The 24,730-nt window shown below is 39.9% G+C and overlaps 1 protein-coding gene across 1 annotated transcript; it reads left to right on the forward strand.

Moving 5' to 3' along the window:
* The first annotated feature begins 1,208 nt into the window (after nt 1-1,208).
* LOC108793087 (zona pellucida-like domain-containing protein 1) lies at nt 1,209-24,162 on the forward strand. Its single transcript, XM_018564027.1, has 9 exons — nt 1,209-1,383; nt 10,417-10,643; nt 12,804-12,991; nt 13,527-13,599; nt 14,615-14,712; nt 16,029-16,109; nt 18,702-18,873; nt 21,194-21,323; nt 23,981-24,162. The coding sequence occupies exons 1-9, from the start codon at nt 1,209-1,211 to the stop codon at nt 24,160-24,162; spliced, it is 1,326 nt and encodes a 441-aa protein (XP_018419529.1).
* Nucleotides 24,163-24,730: the final 568 nt, after the last annotated feature.

Below are 24,730 nucleotides of genomic sequence, written 5' to 3' on the forward strand. Positions count from 1 at the left end.
AAGTACAATGGTCAGGACTAAGTAGCATATAGAGTATAGTGGTTAGAACTATGTAGTGCATAGAGTACAGGTCAAGACATTGTACAACATAGATTATGTAGGGTATAGAGGTTACCTTTCACTGGTTAGACTAAGCAGACTATCTGATGGATGTATAAAACTATGATATTGGAAAAAACTCATATTACATTGTATAATCAATCATTTATTCTGATTGGTTACAACTGGCAGCTAGAATCATTAGAATAACTACTGTCAGTATACTTGTTCACACACAAGTCCCTCTGCCGTGTACATATATTGGCAACAAGTGTACATACATACGGATTATGTTTTAAATTGAATGTAAAAAACTACACGAAGAATAGTTCCATGAAGAATATGCTCTAAAAATATGTAATGCTATTAGCAGTAAATATGTTCACAGACTGTGTTATAAAATATTGCTACCAATGGCTATAAACAGAGACTATAGTGTGATACAAGTATATTATTTCTTGCTAGGGGAACAGGGCTCGTCGTTAACCAGGCTTCACAAATCCATTGTTTTGTGTGCCAGTGACACCTCTGTAATTATAGGCAAGACTGGATCCCTGGGTGCCTTTCTTGCTCATCTTAGTGAAATTTCACAAAAATTATTACAAACTGTTTCTACAAAACATTCGGATCACCCCATATACCTGCAAAAAAGTAAATTCCAAATGTTGGAACAATATACATATATTCCATTGATTAGCCTCAAAGCTGTAAACAGCACATCCAGTGGGACAGTACCCACTATTCAACACCCATTTTATATTCGAGGACAAATGCTTTCTTGCAGACTCCCACTTATTCCAGGGATATGAATTCAAAGCTGCACAACCAATGTACAGCTATAACGTCCGATAACTCAAAATAGACCAATCTCAGAAACACATCCATTGATGTAGTAGCTGTACAAACGTATACCTTGGTTATGCAAACAAATCTTAATGCAATATGCATAACAGCATTGTGGACAGACTAGTACTGTAATTATAAGCAACGGGCTCCTTCCATGATGTACAAACTCATGGTGTATTGCCCTGTCCAAACTGACAGGAATTCAGTCATAACATATTTGTAAATTAACGTAAATGCAGGGCTGGATTTACTCTCTCTGCTGCCTCAAGGCCAGGTTCCTCAATGCGCCCCCCTACCCATCAACCCCCCACGCCAAATGAAGAATGGCGACCAGATGGCGGGGGAGGCAGGGTTGTCTCAGTGTTTACAGACGTTCTCCACTCTGCTCCCCGTCCTTCATCGTGAATGAATGTGCCGTGGTCATGGGAGACCCGGAGGAGTGGGGGACCCTGAAAACCATGGTAGGAAGGGAGGAGGCCAGCGGGGAGACGCAGCCAAGTGAAGTAGGGGCGGACCATAGAGGGGGGTGGCGGAGGGATGGAGCGGCACGCATATTACAAGTGATCTTGGCGACATCGCTGGGATCACTTGTACTAAAACACTGGCTTGGCCGCTCTACATTTGCCTTGTGGGAAATCCGGCCCTGCATGCATGGTGCATTTTGTGCTTATATACAGCTTAACGATCAGTTCATAATAAGCTCCATAGGGCACTTTTATAAGCAATTATAATTAAATTAAAGCAATTAAGCAGTCAAAGCCAAATCCATTCATGAAATAAGTACTTCAGAGCCTGCTCATATAATGTGACACTATGACAAATGGCCTTGGAAGATTACAATCATGCTATCCAAGCAAGATCCAGCAATGGCAGTCTGGTTAGAGCTACAACCCTTGCTCATGTCAGACCACACCACACTGACCAGTAGCCAATTACATGCAGTCCAGAAGCAATGCTTACATTACATTATTTGGTAATCCACGCTCATGGCCAAGTCAGTTAACCTCAGGAACCTTCTAAAGTGTCTACGTATACTAGCAGTAACCGTGTTGTATTCAAAAATAAATAAATAAATAACATAAAATAAAAAAAATATATATACAGTATCTCACAGAAGTGAGTACACCCCTCACATTTTTGTAAATATTATATTATATCATTTCATGTGACGACACTGAAGAAATGACACTGCTACAATGTAAAGTAGTGAGTGTACAGCTTGTATATCAGTGTACATTTGCTGTCCCTTCAAAATAACTCAACACACAGCCATTATTGTCTAAACTGCTGGCAACAAAAGTGAGTACACCCCTAAGTGAAAATGTCCAAATTAGGCCCAATTAGCCATTTTCGGTGATATATATATATATATATATATATGTATACGGTATATACATAGTATATATATATATATAAGCTTTAACTGCTGACCTTTTCCTCTGAAAATGCTGGTTGCTTGGCTATCATGGTATACCTCTGGCCTTGAGTCACTAATCCTTAACAAGTACGCAGATAAGGAGTTCTGACTTTACTCTTTTAATACTGATCTGCTTGTCTGTAAATGTCTAGAAACAACTTTGATCACAAAAATAAAACTGACGCTTCTTAGAACATTATCTAGTCTCATGTAATGCGCTGCAAAACTGCACAAAGTCTTGCCGTTATTAATTAATTTTACTTTTTTTGTTAAGGCTTGTCCAGTTCTCCCAAATCAGCCTGTCCCCTGCCAGTATGCAGCAGAGACAGGCCATTGCGCTCTGCGAATAGCGGTTCCTGCACATTGGTCAGACACCCCCCTCGCTGAGTAACAACTAGATCCATGCAATGAGCAAACATCATGCCCCCTGTTGTTTGCAAAGCCCTAGCTGTGATTCAGTGGAGAAGCATGTAGGACAGCTGCACTTCTATTGTCAAACTGAGTTCACACCATAGTGCTGTGCCTAACTGTGCCTACAGCGGTAGTGCATTATATTGCTGCGCAGCACAATGCGTGGTTCTGCAATAATGTGCATTGCTTTGTGGTGCATTGATAAGAAGTAGTGCATAGCATGTTATTGTGGTACCGCATGTTGTGTTGGGCTGCAATGTATGCCCACTGGGAGGTGGTCATGTGGTACCATTGAGAATGAATGGCAAAGTAACACACCACTGCACTTCCTGTACAGTACCATGTGTTGTGTGAAAGCATGCACCAAACACATGGATCCTGTGCATTTAGCAACATGTGAACCGGCTGGACCTGGAACTGCTTTACCAAAGACTTTGCGCAGTCACTGTGTCGTAGCACATTAAAGTGATTTTAAAGTCAAAAGAGTTCTAAGCTGTTCCATAGTTACATAGTTACATAGTTACATAGTTAGTCAGGTTGAAAAAAGACACATGTTCATCGAGTTCAACCTAAATACCAAATGCTGATTAAATCACTTACAATGGATGTAGCTCCTTGATATTTAAAAGTTTTAGTTTCCTGCAGAATGAGCTGTTCCCCTGAACAATGGCCCTGATATCCTGTTTTTAAGGGTGATTCCTTTCCTTTGCAGAGTCCTATTGAGCCACCTTTGTTTTATGCTAGTAAACTGAGTGTGTCTCCACAAACAGACACAGCAAAACAAGACACTCCCCTCCCCTCCCCTCTCCTCCCATCACTCTTCTCCAAGCTAGTAGATGAACCGTTGCTAGAGACTGTACTGTCCCTTGTGATCTTGTACAAGGCAGGGAGTTCAGGGAAGTGAAGCTGAGAGAGTTGCAAGCAGCTGTATGGAAGCATGATGATTGTAAGTGTTTGGGCAAAAATATAAAATATAAATATAAAGAAATGCTTTGCTGGGCAATATACATTTGTTTGATCTGGATTCTTTATTGAAAAAAAGCTTAAGCGTTTAATACTACTTTAAAAGAAACTTCAAATAAGCTTGAAAATGTAAATTTCACATCATCAGGGCACAGAACAATGTGAAAAGCTCTGATTTAACCAATGTCTATAAAGATTTTACATGGCTTTCTACAACCCAGATTCCCAAAAAGTTGGGACACTGTGTAAAATCTACATAAAAACAGAATGCAATGATTTGAAATTCCCTTAAATTCTAACTACTCAACAGTCTTGAGTCTTTTTTGACGTATTTTTTGTTTCAAGATCCAAATATTTTCAGTTGGTTGAAAGTTCTACACTGCAGGCAGGTCAGTTAAGCACCCGGACTCCTCTACTACAAATTCTGTTGTCATAAATGCAGTATGTGGTTTAGCATTGTCCTGCTGAAATAGGCAAGGCCTTCCCTGAAAAATACATCATCTGGATTGGAGCATATGCTGCTCTAAAGCCTGAATATACAGTATCTTTTAGCATTGATGGTGCTTTTCCAGATGTGCAAGCTGCCAATTCCATACACATTATTCACGCGCTCATAACAAGCCGGAAGGTCCCTCTCTTCTTTAGCTAGGAGGATGTGGCACCCATGGTTGCCAAATTGAATGTCAAATTTTGATTCCTCTGACCACAGAACAGTTTTACACTTTGCGACAAACCATTTTAAATGAGCTTTGACCTAGAGAAGACGGCAGTGTTTCTGCATCATGTTCAGGTATGGCTTCTTCTTTGCATAATAGAGCTTTAATTTGCATTTTTGGATGGCACGGAAACTGTTCACAGACAGTGATTTCTGGAAGAATTCCTGAGCCCATGCAGTGATGTCCATCACAGAATTATGCCTGTTTTTAATGCAGTGCTGTCTGAGGGCCTGGAGATCACAGACATCCAATATTGCGTTTTGGCCTTGTCCCTGGAGCACAGAGAATTCTCCAGATTCCCAGAATCTTTTGATGACATTATGTACTGTAGATGATGATATATTTAAAGTCTTTGCAATTTTACGTTGAGGAACATTATTCTGACATCGTTCAACAATTTTTAGACGCAGCTTTTAACAGAATGGTGAACCTCTGCCCAGCTTTACTTCTGAGACACTCTGACTCTCTAAGATACTTTTTTTTTCTACCCAATCATGTTACTGACCTGTTGCCAATTAACCTAATTAGTTGCAAAATGTTCTTCCAGCCCTTCCTTGTTAGTACCATTTACTTTGCCAGCTTTTTGTTGCCCTGTCCCAACTTTTTTAAGAAGCCATCTATTTCAAAATGACCTTATTTCTTTCTTAAAATGGTAAATTTTTTCAGTTTAAACATTTGGTATGTTTTCTATTTTCTATTGTGCACAAAATATGGGTTTATGAGATTTGCAGATCATTGCATTCTGTTTTTATGTAGATTTTACACAGCTTCCAAACTTTTTTGGAATTGGAGTTGTACAAAGATCTTGGATATTAAATAAAGGAGGCCAAACCTTTTCCATTACCAGTCATAACATCATGCATTTAAAATGTAAAAACTATTTTTGCATTGACTTAAAGTAATATTAAACACTCAAACTTTTTTCTGTAATTAATCCAGATCTAACAAATATACGTTGCACACACAAGGGTGGCTCCATAGGACTCTGCAAGGGAAAGAAGCCACCCTAATAAAGGATATCAGAGCCAATGTTCAGGGACCAGCTGATGCTGCAGGGAATTCAAACGTTTAAACCCTTTTGACTTTAATATCACTTTAATCTGTTCTACAAAAGTGTATTCTAACTACAAATGTGACAAATTCATTAAATGTAAATCTTGTCAGTGGTGGTTAGCTCTGTGGCAACTTGACCCATGGCGTGTCTTCATAATGGGTCACTTCAAGAATGTGAATATTGTGGAGGTGGGTGAGTAGTGCCATTTATAAACAGTAAGACTTGGAAACTCAAGCAGGCAAAGCAGAAACTCCAGAACACCATCATCATAATAGGACACAGACTGCAGTACCCGCGACTATCAGATCTAACACTACCAAAGCCCTAAAGAAGAGGGTGCCCCCAAGCCTCCGAAATGCAGTGCGTGTTTTATGTCATACACTAATAAAGTAATCACTGTTCTTTAACCAGCCGGGGTCTACAAGACTTTCTATTCACATACGGTGCTCCACACCCACGTCTCAAAAGTTCACATTAAGATATATTACTTTTTTAGATCTAAACAGAGTATAGTAAGACAATAAATACAGTGTTCTGTTATTAGAGCTCTGTTTTAGTTAATGCCCATATTACGACATTATAAACAATACAGTCCTAGCACTCTTTTTGGTATGGTCCTAAGGGGAAAATGAACATTTACTTGATTTCAGTTCTTTGTTCATAACAATGTCTCTACGTAGCTGATGTAAGAACAAAACAAATATTTAGCATGATATATTTTAGTCTCCATAGTCCAACGGGAAATCCATCCAAGTGTTCTTATTTAACTAACATGTTCTTATTTAACTAACATTACATATTTTCGGAGCAGTGATACCTATTGTGATGATTCTTATATGGAAACTAATCTGTTTTCTACTTATTGTCCATTGTGTTTCTGAAGGAGAAGCTGTTGAGACTGAAATTTCAGATTGTCTACAGCCCCCAAGTTAGAATATGAACTGCTGCCTGAAAATATCACGTTCCCATCCTCATGGTATATAAAGCCACGAGGATTCATATTCATAGACAACAGCAGATTCACAGCCACCAAAATGTCATCGGCAGGTAAGGAACATTTCTGCTTCATAAGATTTTACAAAGCCTTCTGAGATCCAGTAAATAGATAATTAGAAGAATATATGCTCTAATTGCATTCATATATAGACACAACTGCATATGATTTGGTATCTCGGCATCCAATCAGTAATTCAGTTTGGATATTTTACAAATTAGACAGCTAAAGGCTTCATACAAAATCGGGCACTTATTTCCTGAATGGATAAATCTTTTATGGGGCTATTATCAGTGTTGAGCAAAATGAGCAGCAGTATCACTAAGTGGCAGATCTACCTATCTGTATTGGCACATATAGAGAGTTTTTACACCCATTGCTGGATTCTCTGTTTTTAATCTTACCGAAAATGCAGCAGTGAGAGCGAGACTCATTTGTCTGGCTTGGTAAAAGCTGCAATATTGTGGAGCCTGAATGTCTGACAAGGTGATCTTATGTTGGTCATGCATGTTGGACATCTGATTCTCACACCTATATCAACTTGTATGACATCCCATTCCAAAACCTTACTCATTAATATGGAGATGTCCTCCACCTACCCCTTCCCCATTTGTGGCTATAACAGCCTTCAGATGGTGGCTTTTTACAAGATTTTGGAGTGTGTTTGGGAATTTGCGCTCATTTAGCCAAAAAGCATTGTGGGCCCAGGGACTCATGTTAGATAAAAAGATCTGGCTCACAATCAGCATTCTAAGTCATCTCAAAGGTGTCTGTTAGGGATGAGATCAGAGCTCTGTGCAGGCCACAGGGTTGGCAAGACACAATTGCCAAAAATGACTTGACTTGTTCATTGGAAACTTCTGAACTCAATAATTTGGTTTTATAAATAGATGTCCAACAAGCTTGTATAGGTGTAAACACTCAAGGGGGTTAATTTACTAAAAGCAAATAGGCTGTTTACTTTTGCAACTTTCATTGGAAGTTCCCCCGAAATTGGTGAATGTGTTGAAAACCTAATCGCAAGCAAGGAAAATGGAAAACTGGTATGTTCTGCTTGCATGTGATTAGGTGATGGAAATCAGCAGAGCTTCACCTTATTCCCTTGCAAAGTGCTAATTCCCTCCCAAAATGAACAGCCTATTTGCCTTTAATAAATTACCCCAAGGTGTCCAAAAACCTTTGTATATTATTTTTCACAGCTACTTGTAGTGTCCAGCAAAAGTGACAGTGACAGGAATTAGGACAAATGGTAACATTAACATTTGAGCCATGTGAAAATATTCTCTTCATATGTAATACATTGAGTATAGTAGGCTGAGCAGTACTATGTAACAAGAGACCTAATCTGACAATGAATGTCATGAGTTCATGGAGATACCTGATTCTGCCATTCAGGTCACAATATTGAAGGAGTTAAGGTGCCCATACACCTGCCAATTATCGTACGATAATCGCGGGTGATCCCACGATCGTACAATAATCGGCAGGTGACTGGGCAGCGTGCGACCGCATCTACTGTACGGTCACACGACTTTCGTCTTCCTAGCACGCTGGAAAACCTGCCGAAAATGGTAAGATTTTTGGCGGGTTGGTAGCGTGCTTTAGATTAACTTATATTCCTGCAATTGTTCCCCTTTAAATATGTTGGTCCTAGAGTGCCTGAGTGTACCTCCCTCCCTGCTCTGTAGAGTTTTAAATGTGGTCAAGTCTTGCATTCATGACCTGGTGAATCTGGTGCCCAAAGGCAGTTGGATTATATCTGTGCATCTTAATGCTCTCTATTGCAATTGAGTGTAAAATGCTTTTTTTCCACGCTTTTGGTGTTTCCTTTCAATATAATGTGTCAGCAGCAGTGAAAGCAAGTGAATCCTAAAGTCACTCTCTGAAATCTCAAGACAAAGTCACTGCTGTACCACAGTGACTTTGTATTGAGAATGCTCTCTATTTTCTTTGACATTGGTTGCCATCTTACGAGGTCATCTCCAGGGTTCACTTCACCATGTATCAGGTGCGTCCGCAGGCAAGCAGCACGGAGGGAACCCGCTGGCAGGAAGCAGCCAGAATGGTCCGAAGGCAAGGTAACAAGGGGGCAATCCAAAGAGGTAGTCGAGGGTAATCCGAGGTCGAGGCAGGTAGCAGAGGGTCAGAGGCGATAGGCGGTCCAAGGTCGGTACACGGGAAGTCAGCAGAGGGTTCAGGAAACAGGCAACAAGGCACATAGGAGGGGAGCTTCGTATGTCACACCATGAGGTGGACAAACTCAGCAATAAGCCAGAGCTCAGGCCAGGTTTTTATAGCCAGGGGAGTTAAGACCACCCCCCGGTCACCGAGGCAACCAGGAGGCTTCCCTCCCCGGGAATCAATGGCAGGCGAGAGAGATGGAAGGTGTGTACTGGGAACCTCCCCCAGCAAGGCTCATGTAGTCTGATGCAGGCCCGGTGCTAGCGCAAGGCAAGTAAGGTGGGACGGGGCATTTTGACAAGTACAATACTTGTCAAAATGCCCTGTTTTTACAGAGGGTGGTGGTCGGGGTCGGGATTCGGGGCGCAAAATTGCACCTTGCCCACCTTGACTACAATCCTAGCACCGGCCCTGGTCTGATGGAATAGTTCAATGTTGCATTCTGTCATGTCATTTTTCTGCATTGACTGCAATGTCTTCTGCAGCATTTCCCTTTTCTCTCCGTGATGTGGCAAGGTAATGGATGTAACTAGTATCTGTGGAGAGCTGTGAAAAAGAAAGCAGACACTAATAATTGAAGCTTTTATGTTAGCCCTCAGCAATCTCACAATCTCATGACAGAGTTTTTATGTTTTGCCTTAACTATAAATATTAAACTAATTATGATTTATTTTTTAGGTGTAATGAACACAGCGGTTCTATTTCTATTTTTTTTAACAACACAACAGTGTCTGGTATGGGCATTAAACTGCTCATCCCTCTATGACAGATATCCAGGTATGTGTCAAAATCTCTCTATCATGATTGAGGAGTACAACTATTAACATATTGGCTGATGACAACATCTGCCAGCTTGCTAGCATGAAACTAGTGGTGCTGGCTTTTAGGCTTTGTATAAGCTCTTGATCCTTATCAGCAATTACACTGTTACTGAACTCTGCTCTAAGTGTGGATGTCACCTTGTAGCTGAAGGACCACATATCACTCAGAGTCTCAGACATTGGCTGTTTCTGAGCACAAACATATTTGGTTAGATAACTTTAGTGACTTTTGCAATCTTGTATATTTTCCTGTTTTTTTGTGTGTGAAAAAATAGAATACTTGGTATAACAAGTACAAGCATGGCAGCAAAAGGGTTAAACCAAAGCTAAGAGCAAAAAACTTGAACAGTTATGAGCGTATGTGCTTGGGTTTGATCTGTGGGACGTTTGACTTACTTGTCATAAAATTTGCAAATTGTGAACAATAATGCAAACCTTATGGAAGTCAATATTTGGCAAATTTTGAAAATCAATTCTGGCCGTTTTTAAAGGCTAAAAAAAGCATGAGGGGCTGGGCACTGCCCTGGGGAATATTTACAAATACAAAAATTAAAATTACCATTCAGCAGGGAGCAGCTCTTCTAATTAAGCTAAACTGAAGCATTAAAAATACAACATTCCTTTAAATACCATGCTTGGGGGATGCCCTACATCTGCACTAGAAATGCTGCACCTGTAAGATGTACTATAACACAAGTGATATTATAGAACGAAAAAGAAAACCATTTGTCGCTAAATTACATCTCCCTCCCCATCCTGAACCATGCCAGGTCTCATGCCTTAAACATGGGGAGAGTACCTTGTCAGGGAGGACAAGGAAGACCCACTTCCTCCGACATGGTTTCTTGAACCAATGTTGATGAGGATAAGGGAACATCCCTACATCCATTCCCATAAAAGGATGTGGAGGGGTGGAAATGGATGTGTATTTTCAATACAAATAAATGTTATCTTCTTGTTCTTCTCTTAATCAGCAAACAGTGATATGACAGTCACCTGTGGACCATCCAGCATTGTACTGTCCATCAATGCCTGCCCCATTAAGTATGCCATGTTCGAACCTGGAATTCTGGCCCTTAATGGGAAACATACTCTGGGCTATTGTGTGGGAAGCGTTGATTCTTCTGTTGATCCCCCAGTTGTACATTTTGAATTTCCAATCAATGATACCACACAAAATTCATGTGGAAACGTCATTACGGTAAGTATTAATATAAGTTGTAATATGAGCACATTATGCTAGCATTTTCCATTGAAGAAATAAATGCAAAACAAAGATGATCTTTTATGTTTGGTAGTTTAAAACCAACCTATCAGTAGTTTTAAATGTAAACATCTTCACTACTAAGTATAGACACCAGAGGGTACATTTGTCAGCCAGGATTACCATTTCTATGACCATTTCTATATTAGTCTGAGTTATACTAAGGTCTGCCAAATGCTATCCTCTTGTCCAGTAGGAGATCCACAGTGGCCAATAAAGACAAACTCATTGAAAGAAAGAAAAAAAGGCAACTGGTAGGGCAGGGAAGAACATTTTCTTGCAAACAATGATAATATCAGGTATCTTGTAGTGTCTGCTGTTAGGCAGGATATCTGATTGTAAAAACTTTATAATGTTATAGAGGTTACATGCTTTTACATGCAAACGCTTTGTAGCCCATGCAATCCAATATATTGCATAAAGTTAATTTATTGGGGTACTGAATGTAAAAAAAGTATACACAATAAAAGCCCTTACAGGCACAAGCTACCTTTCAGCATATTCATACCCATTCAGTTCTTCATGATACACCAACATATGGATAGATATCAGTGTTCTTTTGTTTTACCTATACTCAATTAGATTTAAGGCTGGTTTCACACCTGAGTGTAGCATAGGCTCCTTTTTTCTGCTCGTTTTTCTGCTTGTTTTTTTCGCACGTTTTTCCGTTCAGTGAAACGTGCGGTATGATTTTTTTTCCCTTTATTATTTTCTCTATTTTTTTTAACATATTTTTTTTTAAACTTTTAAACTTCCCGCCGGCTCCGCCCCCCTGCGACGTGGTCGCTCGCAAGGGACGGAACCCGGAAGTCGGCAGCCGCCGGAGGACACAGCGGGGATCGCGGACAAGGTAAGTTCTACAGTGTATTCCCGAGTGTGGCTCGGGGTTACCGCTTTGTTAACCCCGAGCCACACTCGGGAATACCAATGGAAACGCGTGGAAAAACGCCCCAAAGAAGCTCCTGTACTTGTTTGGGCGTAGGGCGTTTTTCAGCGCGTTTCCACGGGCTGAAATACGCCCAGGTGGGAACCATGCCCATAGGGAAGTATGGGATTTCACTGTTTGAGCATTTTACAACGCTTCGATCTGCGCTGAAAAATGCCCAGGTGTGAACCCGGCCTTAAGGTTTGCTTTGTTGACTGGCACAAACACTATCCAATCTAAAAATCACTAGCGGTTTCTCATATTTTCTTATCTAAGCTGAACTTCATTTCTTGATAAACGTTTGTTTCACAGAATCTCTAAATTGCTGTATCATTTTTATAATGTTTATGGAATCTCTGTACTATACTTGTATATTATTATTATTGTTTATTATTCTCCATTTGATTAAATTAATATTTTCTATTGTCTTGATGATCTGCTGAGTTCTTCATACTTACCTTAAAGGAGAACTATGAAGTGAGTGAAAATCACTCCTCCTCATAGGTCCGGCTGACGTGTGACAATGAAACTGTCATCACCGGCTCAATAGATCAGGAAGTGAGTGAACACATAACGTCGCTCACATCTCGATCATCTACCTGCAGAGAGCGGTGACAGTCAGACACAGCTCCCCGCAGGGATTCCCCCCTCCTCGCTCTGATCCTTCAGCGCTGACTGGGGAAACGGACAGGGAGGTGGTGGGTACAGCTGGCTCTGCCTCTAGATAGGCAGGGCCAGCTGTAATTCACGCAGCTGGGTGGATCTCAACAGCATTGTCGGGATCCATCTTGGCTACGGCGGTCTGTAGCTTGCGATATACTGAGTTTTGGGTCACGGGAGGATGCTAGTATATGTCCTCCCATGACCCTTAAGAGAACAACAACGGTGGCTTCAGAGGACCCTGCAAGGGAAAGGACCCACCCTAAAACTGGATATCATAGCCGGTGCTCAGAGGACCAGCTGATTCTACAAGAAACTAAAATGTTTAAACAGCAAGGAGCAGCATCCATTGTTAGTGATTTAATCAGCATTTGACATGGCTTAAACATTTTTTAACTTTAATATAATTTTAAAACTTTCCTAATTATATTTGCAGCCTCTTGTTTTTTTCCTGTTTACCAGAACTGCTGAAAAAAACAAAAAAAAATAAAAATATATATATATTTTCACAGATTCAGAGTAGTATTGGAACTGGAGACTTCCAACAATTCTCAAATGTACAGACAGTGGTCATCTCAGGATATGTGGATACTCCACTGAATTCAGAAACAGGACTCATTTCCTACAGTACTAACCTGAACTACAGTTTCTCTTGCTACTACCCACTGCAATACTTACTGAGCAATATTGAGCTGCTAACGTAAGTACATCCTTTTTTAAAAAATAAAGTAAAAAATAAAACATTTTATGGATAAAATTATATGTATATAACTGTACTTTATAAATGCATTAGCTCTTTTTATTTAGGATGCCAAGCAACTTTGTAAACATATCTAATTACCCCTGCTCCCTACTTTTCCAATACCGTAGCTAAATATTTGCAAGCACATATGTTTAGCGAAAATAAATAAATAAATACAATTATCCTTTGAAATTCAGTCAGGACAGCATAAATTGTTCAGACTGTGGTTGCACATTGTCCATGCCAGGACTTCAAATGGGGTTCCACAACATTAATTGGGGGTACAAAGATTAGGAAATATTTTTCCTATGGCACTCTGTCAAGAAATACATTTTTAGGGCCCCTTAAATATGGAAATTTGACAGGATAACAGAAAATAAAATCAGGGCCAGTACTGAAACAGACAAAATCTGTTATTATGTAAAATGTGTTAATGTTATCTAATATAAGTAAATCTCATTAATTGAAAATATCAACATTTATTTAACTTTAGATCTTCAGCAAATGTTGCTGTCAACACAAATAATGGCAGCTTCATCAGCACCTTAAGTATGCAACTATACGCTGTAAGTATTCTTATTACAAACAGTGCAATTCAAATGAATCACCATGCATAATATTTATATTTATACATGCAATAATGGATTGGTATGTTTTATTTGTTTGTACAATGTGTGCAATTGTGGGCTAACTTGTTATTCTACTTTGACCTAATATAAAATAATATTCAGACTGATAATGATGAGAGAAGCTCCTTGTGTGTTGGCCGCTCTAGGGCCTCCCATTACTATATGCAAGATAGAATGCTGGTTTGCAGAAACCCCATTCTGCAATTGTTAATTCAGTGTCCATAGAAGCAAGAATGGAAGAACCTCCTTGGATACACACTGCTGCCTCATGGCAAAGAAGTGTAATTATTTCATGATACCTGCCATGCAAGAAACAAGGAGGCTGCCATTTGTGGACAATTTTTTAGAATGCTAGTCTGCTAACTGTGTTTGACTTTAATACTGGGTCACTGATCTGAAACAAACTGTAACTTATAAAAATATAGAAAAAAAGTCTGAATTCCTACACACTACACTTAATGCTTTTTCACAATGGCAGTCTACAGATTTCTCTTATGACAGGTTTCCATTAAAGTAACACTAAACTCAGGAGTTAAATCTTAAAAATGAATTCAAGTACTTTAACTATAAGGCAAACTGTAGCTTATTTCTGTATCACTCAAGTTTAAATCCTCAAATCATCTCTGAATTCATGCTGACACTGTCCTACCTTCTGAGGGGTGGCTTATTTTGTTCCCTACGGTAATACAACACACACAGGGATCACGGAGAACAAAAGTTGCCACCCCCCAGAAAGAAGCACCAATTCAGAGATGATTTGAAGATCTACAACTGAGTCATACACAAATAAGATACATTTTTGTTTATAGTTAAGGTACTTGAATGCATTTTTAACGCTTAACTCCTAAATGTAGTGTCACTTTAAGTATAATACTAGGATTGTAAAAATGCAATTAATTCAGTATATGTATCTATATTTTCATGTTGCCTAAATAAATGTTTTTTTTTACAGGATGCAAATTTCACCATACCATTGCAGCTTAATGGAACCGCTCTTCCACTGAAAAAGAATGTATATGTTCAAGTGGCAGCCACGAATTTAACTGCCAAGTAAGGTTCTGTTTCCTACTTACCCTTAATGTGCTTAGAGTTTAATGACCCTACAGAATGATGGATTTGCCTATTACGACCCTCTGTTAAAAACACCAATAAACAGATGGACTGCAGAATATGGATTTAAATGGCCACAGCAGCCCTTTATTAACCAAACAAAAGTTAACAGTTACCAAAAGTAGTAATCAAAATAACATACAAATAAGTAATCTGAATGACTGTTGGATCCAAGAAGGGGTCTTTGGGTGCCCATCAGTCCAAATAAGGCCTCTTCTAAAACTGCTCCCATGTCCCCAGCCACACCCCAACCAGCTGGAGGACAGTTACTGCTCCCAAATTCCAAGGGGGCCAGGCTCCCCAACAAATACTGACACCAACATGGGGAAGCACCACACCAGCTGATGGACCCCCATTTTGTAACTGACTCACAGTTACTGACCCCCAAAGACCCTCAAACCCGCCATGCTTCCATGACATAAAAAAGAAATTTCAACAACCATCAACCACAAAAAATAAGAGAAGGCGGGTGGGACAACTTGCTTCCTCCGCCGACTTTCCAGAAAGAACACCCATCAGCCCTTGCAGGGGCTCCTCCCCGACACCTGACCCCAACCTCCAATCAGGTAAGATCTACTCATTCACACTTTATTTAACCCATTCTCCAGGGACTATTCCTCCCCCCAGTCATGCAGCCCCTCCACTCATTATCTCTGGTTCTTGTTGCTATGGAATTAAACTAAAACCCACTCTGAATATGCTTTAAACCTACTTGGTAGCCCATGTCTTAAAAATCCATTGTAAATGCAGATCCTCAGCCAATGCAGTTATGTGACACTACTGGGAGCGTCAGATCACTGCTTTCCCCACCACACACAATGGTTTCTCCAGCTGCCTTCTTTGCCACTAGAAGACATGCAATTCAGAGAGAGGAACCACAGGGTGCTGCAGAGGAGTAGGTATTTGACACACCTGCAAGTAATGCATACCTGCAATGGCCAGGGATCTTCTATGTGGTGAATTTACAGGGTTGGTTTAACTTATTTGGACAATATAGTGACAGAGTTACTTTAGGCTACCTATATGTTTTTGGCTTGGGAGAGAATACTGATGCACACCCATGCAAACCCCACCAGATATGCCCTAGTGGAATTTGAACACATGACTTGGAGCTGCTACAGACCAATACAATACTTAACCCATAAATATAGCATAATATTGTTAAGAAACATTAGGGACAATTTACTCACGTCTCCCATATTAACCATATAACTGAAAATCAGTTTCTAATTATGTTTTTCCTCTTTTTAATCTAGCTTCAATGTTCTTCTGGATGAGTGTTTTGCAACCCCATCACCACTGGCAACAACTAGTGACAAATTTGGCCTACTTACTGGGTACGTTGCGCTTTAGTAGCTTCAGCCACAAGGGCCACTTTAGAGATGTATGGTCACAATGAGTGGGCTCCTTTCTTACAGCTTCAACTGAATAGAAGCAATGACTAGTTCATTAAAGGCATGTGGTTTCTCTGGCCTGTTAGCTGGACTAACTGTTGCCTTCATGGAGAGGTCCTTCCTTTCAAGACTGTAAACCATCACACATGTTGAACATGAATGAATAAAATCACTGTTTCAGTGATCTTGGAGGGCTGGGGATAGTAACATATGTTCTGACTTGTACATGATTGAGTCATCCATTATCCAGTCACTACAACATCCACTACTTTATAACAGGTCTTTCTGTGGTATGGAGTGTAATTTGTATTTTTAGCTGAAGTAGACAAAATGCAGAAGCTGGGTTTAAAAGTAAATTATTAAGGCAAGAGGGTTTGAAGACTTATTTAAATTAGCTTGGTCCAGACAATTTAAGGGAACTGCCCCATCATGATTAGCAATTTTGGAGACCCAAATGGAAGAAATGACTAACAATAGCCTGAGCAGTAGTTTGTGTTAGTTTTTATGTCTTTGGTGGTCTACAAAACTGGATGCTAGGTTTACTCAATGGCTGCTATGATTTACTGACCACAGTTAGAGTTTTCATTTAATCACTATGGTGGGTGTTATATTAAGCACTGGGGCAAAACTTAGACATAATATTCCTTCCATTATAACCATTTGTTTATGGGTAGCCCTACCACCAGCTGCTTAGGGTGTTTGTTGACACACTTACAAAATTTGAGAATGTAATGGAGCGCCAGTGTATATGCTAGTACAGTAATATCCACTTCAAAGCTTCATGTTTTCTGGATTGAAACATTTGTTTTTGACTTAAGAATTACAGCCAGCAGTAGTTAGTCACATTCAGCTAGACATATTCTGTAATGTTGAAGACAATTAGCAGCTTATCAATGCCTCTTCTTCAGTTCTAAAGAGTGTCAGCCATGTAAATCAAAGGGTTAACACCCATGCAGACTGTCTGACACCAAGGGATGGAATTATGTAATTAAAACAGGGTGGTTTCACAGAACGTTATATAACCCATAATGTTCTTGAACAATCAATATCTAACTTGATACATTCTGGGGTGACTGAGCTACCCATGTTACCCAGAAACATACTGGGGTATGTTTCTGACACTCATTAGAACTGTAGAAGCAGCTTGGATAAGCTTAAAAACTTCATAAGTCCAGTTAAGTGTGAATAACTACTACCAGCGTTACCATGACCTGCATAAATAAGAACATTCACAGACTTAAAGTGTATTTCTACTTTCACAGCCAAACTAGGACAGCACCTATTTTATAATTATTACATGTTTCCATTGACATAGCATAGGTTAAAAATAAATAAAAAATACTTCAGTTGCAGTTTACATTGCTTTTACTTGGGTTAGGGTTTCCTGGCTTTTTAAGGGTTATAATTTATACTCTCATTCTTTGTAATGTTGGGAGGGGCTGTGGTGGTAAGTGGTGAAAGGATTAAATGCCTGGCTTCTCCATTGTATGTTAATGAAGTTAATGAGAAAAACACAATCCACACATTTCTGTCCTAAGGCTGGGTACACACCTTACAACCATCGCAAGACTTTTGTCTTGCGATGGTTGTATGGTACTTAAAAAAATGTACGATCTGCCTATCCTGCATAGGCAGATCGTGCTTGCGATGATCGCAAGCCACGCCCCCTGAGGGGCGGGCTTCCGATGACCGCAATGCCGAACGGGGCAGTGTGCGCTTGCGCACACCGGCCCGTCCGGCTTTTATCTTGCGAACATGCTACACACCCGCCGAACATCGTACGATGCTCGGCGGGTTTGCAAACATGTTCGTAAGTTTAAAGTCAGGCAACATGGCTGATTCCAGATTTTTCGCAGCACCTTTGAAGTGATCTGTCCTTATAGAAAGACTTAAGGTCCCCACACACCTTACGATAATCGTACGATAATCGCGGGAAATCCCGCGATCGTACGATTATCGTAAGGTGTGTGGAAGCCGTGCGACCTCTACTACTGTAAGGTCGCATGGCTTCCACACACCTTACGATAAACGTACGATCGCGGGATTTCCCGCGATTATCGTACGATTATCGTAAGGTGTGTGGGGACCTTAAGTCTTTCTATAAGGACAGATCACTTCAAAGGTGCTGCGAAAAATCTGGAATCAGCCATGTTGCCTGCTGCAACAAAACATCTAAAGGCAAGAAATATTTAAAAAAAAATATCTTTAGTTATGCTGTGTGAATAGGAACACATAACAAACATATAGAGGGGGTTTCTCAAATATGACTGGAAACACAATTTAAACAATAAATGTTTTTGACAACGTATAGTGGCTTATTTAATAATGCAAAAAAACAAAACTAGATTGTAAAATTAATAAGAAACCAATTTAGGCAGATAGTCAGCTGATGCAGAGATGAATTCTGATGGATTATTACACTTTGACTTTTTACATTCATGAATTAAGAAAGTTGGAAGTCTTGTTTTAGTTGAAAATCAGATTTTATGCATGAGATGCTTTCAACCTTTTTGTTTATTGCTACGCTCTGCCAAGGTGTTTTCCGGCAAACAAGACCAAAATTTTAAAAAATGGAGATGGCAAATCAGCGTCATTCAATTTTGAGACATTCCGGTTCTTGCAGCACGGCGGACTGCCAACATCAACCATCTATGTGCACTGCATAACAAGGCTGTGTCAACCTCAGACATGTCAAGATTATTTGCAGGTACGTCTACTTATTTACAACAATCAGTAAACTGCTCACAACTACCCCTAAAATAAACGTTAACATAGTGCATGCAATAATGTTTGATGGTATTCTTTGGTAGATTTGAGTACAACATACATAGTAAAAACCATCCAAAATTGATCTCTACATTTTGGTTGGGGGGAACATGGCTCTATACCTGCTCTTTACTGCTATTTGTGTGTGTTTGCCTGTACATCAAAGCATGGTTTAGGCTCCATTTACACCAGAGCATATTGTGAACGTGTGTCAAATCAAACGTGTGCACAAACGCAAAACACATTTGCATTGCCATAAGGCAGTCAAGCAAACGTGGTTTTGCCCCGCGCATGGATGCGCAGAAAAAACCCGCTGAATGCAAGTCACCAAATGTACTTTTCTGTGTTTGCCGCGCATCCAGGGAGCCAATGGGGATCAATGGGATGCACACCAAAGCACCGCAACATGCATTCCCACGACTCGCATTCCCACAACGCCCTGGTGTGAACGGGGCCTTAATGGGCTGAGCACAGATTTTCAGCTGAGCTATAGGAGTCACTGGTCTCCAAATATTTCAATTAGAATATCAGAAATGCTATATCCTATTCAATTGCGAATGGAAACCTAACAAACATATAGAGGGTTATTCACAAAACTAGCCGAAGCTAGCTCCACCCAGTTGTTATTCATTGGCCGGGACCTGCTAGAAGACTCTAGCAGGTGATGGCCAATAGGAAACAGTTGGGCAGAGCTAGCTGTCACTGCTAGCTCTGCCCAATTGTTTTTTTTTCTTTTTTAGAAATCTTTATTTTTCTTTAGATTTTACATTTATTTACATTTAAAAAAAAAAATTTTCAACTCCCCCCCACTCTTTTCACTCGGAGGTACCGAGCAGAATAGCTGAGCCAAATGCCATGCTATTCACTCACTTCCATTTGGCCCCTATGTGAATAGGGGCGAAGAGCAGCGAGTGAGCTGCCAGAGTTTCGGCTCAGCCGATCGAGATGATGGATTGGCTGAGTCGAAGTCCTTCTGCACTTCGGTTCAGCCGAACATGCAGAGCATGTTTGGCTGACCGAAGTGCAGTCGAAGGCAGCCGTTGTATGGCTGATTTCAGCCGATGTACGGCTGAAATCAGCTGTACAAGCCTGAAGTGAATAGCCGAACAGTGTTCGGCTCACTTCTCTTCAGCTGGGTTATTCACTCGGCGGCCTTCGGCAGCTTTGTGAATAACCCCCTATAGATATTTTTGGAGTTGAGTTTAATGAATTTGACTAATAAGGATTAACCAACATCTATTCGTAAAAGTAAACTAAGCACGTTTGATGTTAATGGCAGAAAAAGCTTCAAATACCAACTTTTCTATGTCTCTCTGTGTTTTTACATAGCTCAAATAGCATTACTTGTTTGTGGAAGCATTACAGGATTGTGTCATTGTTTTCAGCACATTCAGCCTTGCCCTGCTTTCTATTCTGGCAACAGATCACCACAAAAGTGATTGCTTGCTGAAAGCATTTATTTCACAAGTGTGCACAATATCGTTCAGCATTTCTGCAATACCATTGCACCAGTTCATGCCCTCACACACCTGGCTTATTCTTATCTTTTGATGCACAAACAGTTAAAGAAGGGGGCAACCCCCGCACTGCAAGGGTTAATTGCTCGTTTTGGTCTAGGAAGGAAAATAACAGTTATACTGACCCGATCCTCCAAGCCGCCCAACTGTCACAGCGTTCCCTCCTGCCTGTCTCCTCCTCCACTCCAGCAACGGTATGTCCCTAAGTGTCCTCACGTCCTTTACACTGTGTATAGAACGTTATGACTCAGGGACCTTAGAACACTGCAGCAGAGGGGGAACGAGGCTCCAGGGACTGGTCTAAGAGCAAGACGGCTCTGATGATTGGGTGAGTATAACTTTTTTTTTCTCCCTAGACCAAAACAAGTTAGTTAGTTAACCCTTGCATTGTGAGGGAAGCCCCACTGCAAGGGTTATGAAGATTTTGTCCGGAGTTCTTCTTTAACAAAAATAAATTTCTACCTGTGTGCCCCACACTTTGTAAAGTCAAAAGGGAAAATAAAGCCTTTTAAATTGAGAGGAAAACTTTGGGCATTACCTCTCTCCCACAATATATACATTGACTTTAGAAACCTATCACCATGACTACTATCTTGGGTTAAAAAGCTGGGGTTATGTGAAAGGAAATGTTTTTTTCTTTCTAATTGTTGTAAAATGCTGCACAATATGGTACCACTATATTATTATATTACCATTATATTAATTGGAAGTAAATAACTATATTATATTAATCCAAACATACAGTCTTGCAATGGTGCGGTCCCTGCAACCACTGCTGGAGCAAGAAGGAGAAGAGCTGCAGATGTGGCAGCAACCAGAGGAGCCACCGAACAAGTCACTGTGTCATCTGGACCTATCGTCACAAGTGAAGCAGGTTAGGAAATATGTATTTAACATTGATAGAAGATGTGACTTAAGCTGGCCATACATCTACAGATTATTTGCAGATTTTCTATGGTCAGATGGAAAAAGTGCAACAGATTCCTCCATCTACGCTAAACTGTGTGGATGGAGGAATCTCCCACTGGGCCAAGCTTCAGTATCTTACTAGTCGGCCCCATTGGCTCTCAAAATACCTGAACAATGCCTGCATCCAATCAGATTGTTCAGGTATTTTGAGAGCCAGCAGGGCCGACTAGCAAGATACTGAAGCTTGGCCCAGTGTGAGATTCTTCCAGCCACACAGTTTAGTGTAGATGGAGGAATCTGTTGCTCTTTTTCCATCTGACCCTAGAAAAGCAGAAGATCTATATATGTATGGCCAGCTTAATATAGAGAAGACATTTCCTGCTACAATCTCAAAGGGTAATTCAACTCATCTGATATATTTTATAGTACAAAAGGGGCAGACAAATCTTTAATTTTTAGAATATATGAATTACATATTTTAGTGAATTATACTTTGGCTTCTCTTGAAGTATCCACTGCACCCAACAGATCATAAGTGAATATTCATCATTGAGTAAGAAATCCTCCTCAATGCCAAAAATACCGTCATAATCTTTTAGAGGTATTACCACCTTCCCACTCTGCCTAAAGCAAAATAAATAAGTAGGAAATAGTTTCGGCAACTGCACTCCCATGACCCGCAGCTACAGCGAGCTATATACCGAGAGCGCTGCAGCTGGGACGGATCCCGATAATACTGTCGAGATCCACCCAGCTGGCTGATTGACAGCGGGCTCTGCCTATCTACAGGCAGAGTCAGCTGTGCCCACCCCCTCCCCCATTCGTTCCTCCAGTCAGCGCTAGAGGGTCAGAGAGGGGAGGGGGGAATTCCTGCAGGGAGCGGTGACTGACAGTCACCGATCTCTGCAGGGAGATGATAGGAAATTGAGTGAGTGACGGTATGTGTTCGCTCACTTCCCGAACGATAGAGCCAATGTGTGACAGTTTAATTGTCACACGTCGGCTCTAACTATGAGGATGAGTGAAAATCACTCACCTCATTGTTCTCCTTTAAAGGAAACTGGGTCACTAAACTGGCTATGCTGTCTGGTAGAGGTACTTCGATAACAAACCATATCTGAGCACTATTACAATTCTCTTGGCAAGTAAAGCAGTATTTATACTGTATATTCATTTCAGCTTTGTATTTATCTGCTTGGCTGAAGTTCATTTTTAAATGTCAGTGCTCTACTAATTAGTATTATATTGTGCATACATTTTTCTTTGATTTTTGTTTTCTTGTTTCCTTTAGAATCAACAGGCCAAATCTCACCCCAGTCAAGTAGTGAGTACCTTTATTTGTTTTTTGCTGTTTTCACTGAGGCTAACTGAATACAACCATTTATTATAGACATGCCTGACATTATAGGCATGCCTGAGTGGCCTTATTCTATCAATGGTTCAGATGGTTCACAGTTATAGGAATCCCACTTGTACTCACCTAACTTTGCAGAGTTTATTTTAATCGGTTTTTATGCATTAATACACTTAAGAATAACAATTCCAAATTAGATAAAGCAGGAGATCTCTAATAAAAAAATACAAAAAAAAACAATAATACAAAAAATACAAAAAAATAATTAGTAATCCTCTTTTTTGGGAAATAATTTGGGCAGATTGCTAATTGCTATTTTAGAATACTAAAACATTGCCAAACCAATATTTGAATTTAAAGACCACCAAAAAAGAGAAAGAAGACATGGTTCCATGCATAGTAAATGGTAAAGAGCGTTGGTGCTTGGTGGCACCCATGTGACTCTTATACCCTGATACCCTAGACCTGGCCCATGGGTACCAGTATGGAAAAAAAAACTTGATAAGTACCTTACAATTCTACAAATGCAAACACATCACTGCAACATTATGAACGGTTTCTGCTTTGGCAGAACAACCATGCAACTTCCACAAGAAGGCAAACCTTGTCTGGCCAAATAATGTTTTAAGGAGTCAGCATCAGCTTTTTCACAAATATATATAGGTTAAATAGAAATCCTATAGCTGAGAAAACTTAAAGTGTATCTAAAACCAAGAATGATTCACACTTATAACACAAAGGGAGGTGTTCTGTTGTTCACAAAGGTGAACTAGGCAAAGCTGAAAACACCAATTGAGATTTCAGTGCAGCAGAGGCACAGGAAGTTAGGAGCTCAGAGGCTTTCTGGCAGAATCAGCAAACATTTTTCTGTGTTTGCATGTGTTAGAGAGATGTACCTGTTTCCTCCCAGACATACACTTTAAATACACTGTTATGGAACATTTAAATATCAACATTGTTATGTTAGAATGGCACGGGTCTCAGAGGTGGGCTGCCTTGAAAATAGAAAATAGCAAGCCACGGGAATGGGACTCAAAATCAAAGCATAAGGGCATTAACCATCAGCACATAATACAAGCAAGCAATTAAATGATACCTGTTGCTGTCCGCTAATTAAACAGAGATAAGTCAGCACAACATGTAATCCTCTGTGAAAAGCTTGTCTAACATCCTCCAGTGGATGTTTACATAAATGAAAAAACAGGATCAATTAAGTATTTAAGCTCTCAAAAAGATAAATAATCATGGTATTCTGTGTTTTTTTCTAGGTGGGTCAGAAGTGAAGCAGCTTGAGGGAACTTTAACTGGACTTATTGTTGGACTGGTTATTGCTGTAATATTGGGGGCTGCTTTGTCGATTGCCAGTTTTATCTTATATAAAATGGCAAAACTTCGGGCATCTCAGACTGAGAAGAATGGAGTGGATAACTTCACCTTCAATGGAAAATAAGCACTTTAAGTAGTCATAGTAATATATGCTGCAAATGATTTCCTTAAATCACTTTATATTATAAGAAATGTTGAATTTGTTTCTCAGGGTGATGCAAATTAACTTTTTAACTTCTAATCTGTGTAATATAATTTACTTATGATTTTTCATTACATGAAGCATTGTAGTATGATTTTTTTCCACATTGCAATGATTACTTGTTGATTTAGAAATAATTTAATATTCATTGCTTAATAAAATATATTATGAACTTATGCTTGGTCTTTTTAAGGCTCTTATTTCAACAATTAACGAAGCCAAATTGTACCCATGCTTTTTTAATATTGTTGCATTGTTCCATCCAGAACCATAAAAAAGTTAACCTAAGTGGGATTTAGATATTTTAAAGCCCAACTGAAGCCATGTTTTTATTATTGTTATGTAGTCAGGGTGTCAGACTTTTTAATTTTTTTAAATCTCTAGTGCTCCAGCCTTTGCTGAACATCCATGTGCTGCCAGCATGCTGGAGATCCAGATCACTGCTCTTACACAGAGTGCAGTACCCAGGATCTCCAGGGGTCTGACATAT

The sequence above is a fragment of the Nanorana parkeri genome, unplaced genomic scaffold (genome assembly GCF_000935625.1).
Source record: "Nanorana parkeri isolate BGI_ZX_2015 unplaced genomic scaffold, ASM93562v1 scaffold716, whole genome shotgun sequence".
Lineage (NCBI taxonomy): Eukaryota > Metazoa > Chordata > Amphibia > Anura > Dicroglossidae > Nanorana > Nanorana parkeri.

What these genes read in the sequence shown, in the direction of transcription:
- LOC108793087 (XM_018564027.1), top strand. Translation starts at nt 1,209, where the DNA reads ATGGCGACCAGATGGCGGGGGAGGCAGGGTTGTCTCAGTGTTTACAGA. An exon ending in CATGTGGAAACGTCATTACG is followed by an intron (nt 10,644 to 12,803) that starts GTAAGTATTAAT and finishes ATATTTTCACAG; the next exon opens with ATTCAGAGTAGTATTGGAAC. An exon ending in CATGTCAAGATTATTTGCAG is followed by an intron (nt 18,874 to 21,193) that starts GTACGTCTACTT and finishes CCAAACATACAG; the next exon opens with TCTTGCAATGGTGCGGTCCC.